Source organism: Octopus bimaculoides, chromosome 13 (assembly GCF_001194135.2).
Source record: "Octopus bimaculoides isolate UCB-OBI-ISO-001 chromosome 13, ASM119413v2, whole genome shotgun sequence".
Classification (NCBI taxonomy): Eukaryota; Metazoa; Mollusca; class Cephalopoda; order Octopoda; family Octopodidae; genus Octopus; species Octopus bimaculoides.
This window is the reverse complement of record NC_068993.1, coordinates 55542180-55548387: the sequence shown is the minus strand read 5'-3', so window position 1 is coordinate 55548387 and position 6208 is coordinate 55542180. Positions and strand designations below refer to the sequence as shown.

Here is a 6208-nt window from a genome sequence, read left to right as displayed (position 1 = left end):
CCCAAAAAGTCTTGCCATTTTTGAAGAGTGTTCTAGTAAGATGGCTGAACTGCTCATCCATTGAATTATAGAGTAAATGTGAAGAATTTTATGGACATTTGTGCTCTTCTTGTGAACTTCAGGCAGAATCAGTAAGTAACTAAGTAACAGGAGTAATCCTTTAGAAGTCTTTAGCATTCAGATTACTCTGTCAAATCATCATCATCATCATCATCATCGTTTAACGTCCGCTTTCCATGCTAGCATGGGTTGGACGATTTGACTGAGGACTGGTGAAACCGGATGGCAACACCAGGCTCCAATCTAATTTGGCAGAGTTTCTACAGCTGGATGCCCTTCCTAACGCCAACCACTCAGACATCATTTTTAATTAATCATACATTATATCGTAGGCATGAGAGGATGGATCTGGCTGGTTTGAACATAAAACAGATATTTGGGCCAAATCTGGCTCATTTATATGTCAAACAGAGGTTCTCAACCATTTTTTATATATGAACCTTTTTGATTTGTATTTTATGCTGGTGGACTTGCAGTCATTCAAAATTTTAGAAATCCTATTATATTTATTTATTTTACGTGCAGGTGGCACGTAAAATACACCATTTTGAGTGTGGCTGTTGCCAGTACCGCCGGACTGGCCTTCGTGCCGGTGGCATGTAAAAGCACCCACTACACTCTCGGAGTGGTTGGCGATAGGAAGGGCATCCAGTCGTAGAAACTCTGCCAAATCAGATTGGAGCCTGGTGCAGCGTTCTGGTTCACCAGTCCTCAGTCAAATTGTCCAACCCATGCTAGCAAGGAAAGCGGACGTTAAACGATGATGATGATGATGAAGTGTAATAGCATCTTTATCACTGAACCAATGAATAAAACACTTGACGACAATTAGAGATTAAACTAATGAAACATAATTTAGATATGAACACACACTAGCTAAAGACTATGATTTAGAAAATTAAAATCTTAACAGCAAATCACTCAAGAGAGAAGAGCAAGAACACAAGATATAAAATGGAGAGAGAGAGAGAGAGAGAGAGAGAGAGTGTGTGTTAGTCACTGAAATTACTGTTAAAAAATAAAAATGTAAAAGAATACAAACCTTATTTAACTGTATTAGATGGAAATCTTTCCCATATGTACGGAGACCATTTTCAAAATTCCGACACTCCTCTTCTGACCAAAGACTCATGGGATCTAGGAGAGAGAAACAAGAGCAAATTTATTCCAGTAAATAAATAACACTGTTTCTATATATTTACAAACCTTGAATACTTTTTTTCAAAGAAAGAAAAATTATTGAAAAATGTTACACAAAAAAAAAAGTAATTTTACTTTATAACCAATGGCAGCCAAAGTCTCAAGTTAGTGTGTGTGAGTGAGTATCCAACCTCAAAATCAAATACATATTGAGCAAAAAGAGACAAAAACATTTTTTAAAGCAAGTCATTTTAGTGTATGATCAAAGAAATGCAACAAGTTTACTGGAATTTATAGCTAACATGTTTAAAGCAGGACTCAATAATAAGAACAACAAGAAATAATCATACTGTGAAGAAAAAATAATAGCCAATGATGAGTATTACTTTTATTTCACCAAGTATGGGAGACAACTGTGGACTATCCTACATTTGACGTCATCAGCAAAGCATGCTTCTTATTCTTCCCCCAAAATACTGATGGAATGATCACCAAGTAAATGTCCAACGATTTCTAGTAAGTCTTCCAATATTTCCTGCATTAAATAAGTTAACATTAAAATAACTATAGATTTTATCATGTGGTTCACATCTCTAGGCTAAGTTATAATTTACTGAATGCCAAAGAAAGGAAAACATTCTAAGAGAAGCCAACAATGCCAAAGTGTGTATTTTTTGACACAAACTACGAGGAGAAAGTACAGTGGTATACTTTAACTGACACTGCCGATACACTAGAGGGAGTGACTTGCAGGAATCCTGTCTGCTAAATCCATTATGACACTGACATGGTGACCCCCATACACGGTGATGAGATAGGATCTGGTGATTTACAGAATTTTATGTTTGGTACAAAGTTTGGGCAAACAGAAATAAGTGTACCAAAATATATATTGTTATTCCTCCTGAGTCACAGGACAGATGTGATACTACAGATGAATGGTCAAAAGCACCCAAACTGTGACCATCTGGGTTCTTCTGCGGCATAGTCAACCCAAGACTATATCCAACGTGTCCTTCTTTTTGAGAATGAGATTTGTGGACGATTTGGTTGGTATTTCTAGCAGGCCGAATGACTACAAAGTGGAGGTGAAAGTACAGTCAATAACTTTGGTATAGTAACAGTTAAATGAGACCAAATATAAAGATGACATCTAAAGAGGCCTGTCAAATAGCTTTCTTTTATTCTTCTAACTGCAGTGGTTAAAGGAAGTGCATCATCTCAAATATGACATAGTAGACCATAGTGAGGGGTACTTTTACAGCTTGAAGCAATTGTTCTGAACTGAAATAGTTCTTGACTCTTTACATAGCCTTAATTTCCTTGGCACAGTCAGAAGAATCTAAACGAAATACCTCTTTTAAAGACTAGCATTGAATATAAAGGACATATAACAACTAGTTACTCATTTTGGATTCCCTCAGTCTAATTATCATGTTGATGATATAGAAGAGACGTATCAGTGATGATGCGTATAGTGATAAATATTCTAGTTGAAGACCCAGGATGAGGTGGTGAAGCACGGCCTTCGAACATTGGGCCTCATCGAGGCAATGACTAGTGACCAAAACCTTTGGAGATATGCTGAACTTGAGAAGACTCGACAAGCCAACTGACACCATAACCCGTGGCCTATGTCAGTGGTGTATAACCAGCCCACTTATGAGTACCCTTCATTTTTTGGACAATAGACATTGCTTGCGAAAACCTGTTTAGGCAAGTGAAATCAAAATCAAAATCACTGATGTGGTCAATGACAGTACCGCCTGATTGGCACTTGTGCCAGTGGAATGTTAAAAGCACAATCTGAGCGTGGTTGATGCCAGTGCCGCCAGACTGGCACCCGTGCAGGTAGCACGTAAAAAACACCTTTTGAGCGTGGTCGTTGCCAGTACCACCTGACTGGCCCTCATGCCGGTGGCACGTAAAAGCACACACTACACTCTTGGAGTGGCTGGCGTTAGGAAGGGCATCTAGCTGTAGAAACTTTGCCAGATCAGATTGGAGCCTGGTGCAGCCTCCTGGCTCACCAGTCCTCAGTCAAACCGCCCAACCCATGCCAGCATGCAAAGCGGACATTAAACGACAATGCTTATGATGACTGTGTAATAGGGAGGATCTTTAAAAATTGAAGTCAGTTACGAAAAATGTGGAGCAGATTGCTATCTTAAATAATCCTAAATAAGTAGAGAAATTCAGGATACAAATGAAAATGAATTTTCTGACTAAATATTTTGGTCAAGTTGATAGACAAATTTTCATTGGAATAAAATATTCAATGTTCCTGAAACCCATGCTAGCATGGAAAAATGGACATAAAAGCGAACAAAGACTTGTTAGAATTATATCAGCATTTAATTTGATTTGAGATGCCAAAAACTATGTGTTTTAATTCTAGCACAAATTAGGCAAGTTTTTTTTAATGTTTCTATTATCTGTGGCAACTATATCCTGGTAAATTATCTGCAATTCCTTTCTCATTTCTATATAGTGCTCGTTATGAAAAAAACACTTCATTACCCAGATTGGAAATGTTAGGAACAAGACATGCTTTAATAATGTAAATAATAATAATAATAATAATAACAGAAACTTTGGCTGCCATTGCAAGGATAACTCAGTCGAGATTTCATTAATGCTTTCAAAGTTTAATGAGCAGTAAACTTTTTAATATAATCAAAATAATGGTTTTAATTTAAGAAGCGTAACAATTATATAAAGCAAAATTGTCAAGTAGAATTGAAGGGAGGCGGTATTGATGACCAAATTATAAAAAAAACATTAACATGAATTTCCTATAAACCTCTTAGGGAGAGCTTATTAATAGATTGTGGTTACTAACAAGAATTTGGGGCCAATAAACATTCTGGCCTTTCTAAAATTGTCATAAACAGTCAAGGAAAATATATATATATATATACAGTCAGCAATGTAATTTAACAATGCTGGTAATGCATGGCTGTGAGAGACTAACATAAGTCTGTGTGTGTATGTACGTATGTATGCATATATATATAAATATACATATATATATATCCATGAATTTTACATACATACATACACATAACTCTTTGAGAGGCATGTGTTGAAATATTCTAAGGAAAATTTCAAATGATGGAAAACATTTTTATGAATTTTGCTTAAAAAGCTAAGTGATGTGTATAAGCAAAAAATAATTTATTAAAAAAAAAAAAAAATCACTTAAGCTTCAAATTTCCAACAACACACACCTCCCTTCAAATAGGAGAAAGCCAAGTTGCCAATACCTATGCTTCTGGCAGGTGACAGCGTTGAGTCTAAGTCAAGGTCTTCTAGTGGTGACAACAACATATCACAAGATGATTCATTTTCTACAAAAAGAAGTTTATAGCTACAGAATCAGGCAGCAAACTGATGCGTTTACCAAGTCATCATAACAGGGAGGGAGGCTTCAGATATGGACAGAATATAAAAATTCAATAGGATATTCCAAACAGTTTCGTGTAAATTATACCACAAGCACCCAAAAACCTAAAGTAATCTTAAAATGTTACCAAAACAAGTGTGATAACAATAACAAACTATACATTACTACAGACTTCAGCTAATTATTTACCAAATCATTCCAAATTCCAAACAATATTTCAAATATGTAAAGTTCCTTCACAATGTTGATAAGTCGAAAGTGTTTGACAAATTTCACATAACAGAGAGTGGAATTTAGTAAAATTTAACCAGGAACAGGACAATAAAACAAGAAACCAATCTTAGCTCTGTAATAAGACAATTTGTGTAATTCAGGACTAGTGAGAACTTTCTGATTATCTTTAAAAAATTTACTCTAAATAGGACGTTAAATGATGATGATGATGATGATGAACAGAGCATCGACAAAGTTTATAAAATTATGTTCACCTTTGTTCTAGAATATATTCATTGTTTCAAGACTATCAGTCTTTAAAGTCAACAGTCAAAACATTGTCACTCGATCTATGATTAAAACGTGTTCCAGTCGTGACTCAAGCGTTTCCCAACATAGTAGAATGCGATTTGAAGAAGATTTACCCATTAATTGTAGCAGATTTAGACACTTAATGCAGAGGTCCTCAGATCAAATTACCTGCAAGTACTATACCTGTCATATACTAGTGCAGTTTAGTGATGTCTGATGAGTAAACAATTTAAAAAAGACAAACGGCAAAAGGGAATGAATAATTAATGCTTCTGAACCTTAATAATTCGAAACCTTCACCAATCTGATACCAGATTATAAAAATCAATAGAAGCTGTTATTCTTTAAATTTGTAAACCAAAACTAAATTCTAGAAGACTGCAACTTAACTTAGAACAGTATTGAACCTGGCAAGTTCCATAAGGACAAATCTTGTTCTCGCTACCTCACATCTTCAGTCAGTTGTAAGTGGCAAAGCCATACAAAATACCAGCATAGGGGACAAATTGTATCAATCTTCTTCCTGTTATTGAGACTACGTAAATGAAAAAAAAATATGCAGGGAGAAAAGAACATGTGAAAGGGAATGGAAGCCACAGACTAATAGTTTTAGATAGCTACTTATTTGTCTGAGTGCAGAGCAATGCTGTCTGATCTAAGACCACACAAAAACATAGGGAGGCTTTAAATTCTTTATCCTCTATATCACAAGAAACTAAAACAAAATGCAACAAATAAACAAAACCATTTTCATTATGCATCACATGCATATATAGGAATGTGTGCATATAATAAACTAATAAACAAGTGTATAGAGAGAAAAGCCAGTCTCATCACAAGCACCATCGCATTTACACTCTGTATCAGTGTATGTGTGTATATATATACATATAACATATATATATATATATATATATAAATTTAAGGAATGGAGTAAACGCATGTTATAACTGCATACTTTATTCCGACATATGTTTCGAAGAATTACAATTTATGCGATCCATAGGAATCGTCGATGTTAAAAATGTTAACTTCTCCTCAGGGAAATATGTCGGAATAAAGTATGCAGTTATAACA

General features: G+C 35.2%; 1 protein-coding gene across 6 annotated transcripts in view; it reads right to left on the bottom strand.

Annotated features, from left to right (window-relative positions):
* The window catches only part of LOC106881566 (mesoderm induction early response protein 3), a 42463-nt gene that overhangs the window by 4005 nt on the left and 32250 nt on the right, over positions 1-6208 (bottom strand). For 4 of the 6 annotated variants that reach the window (XM_052972499.1, XM_052972496.1, XM_052972495.1 and 1 more), the window contains 2 exons: positions 4467-4550; positions 1103-1197 (listed from right to left, as the gene is read on the bottom strand). In XM_052972499.1, the coding sequence (XP_052828459.1) occupies positions 1103-1197; positions 4467-4550 (179 nt within the window). The remainder of the gene's footprint in view (positions 1-1102; positions 1198-4466; positions 4551-6208) is intronic. The other 2 variants (XM_052972498.1, XM_014932021.2) reach the window with 1 other exon arrangement.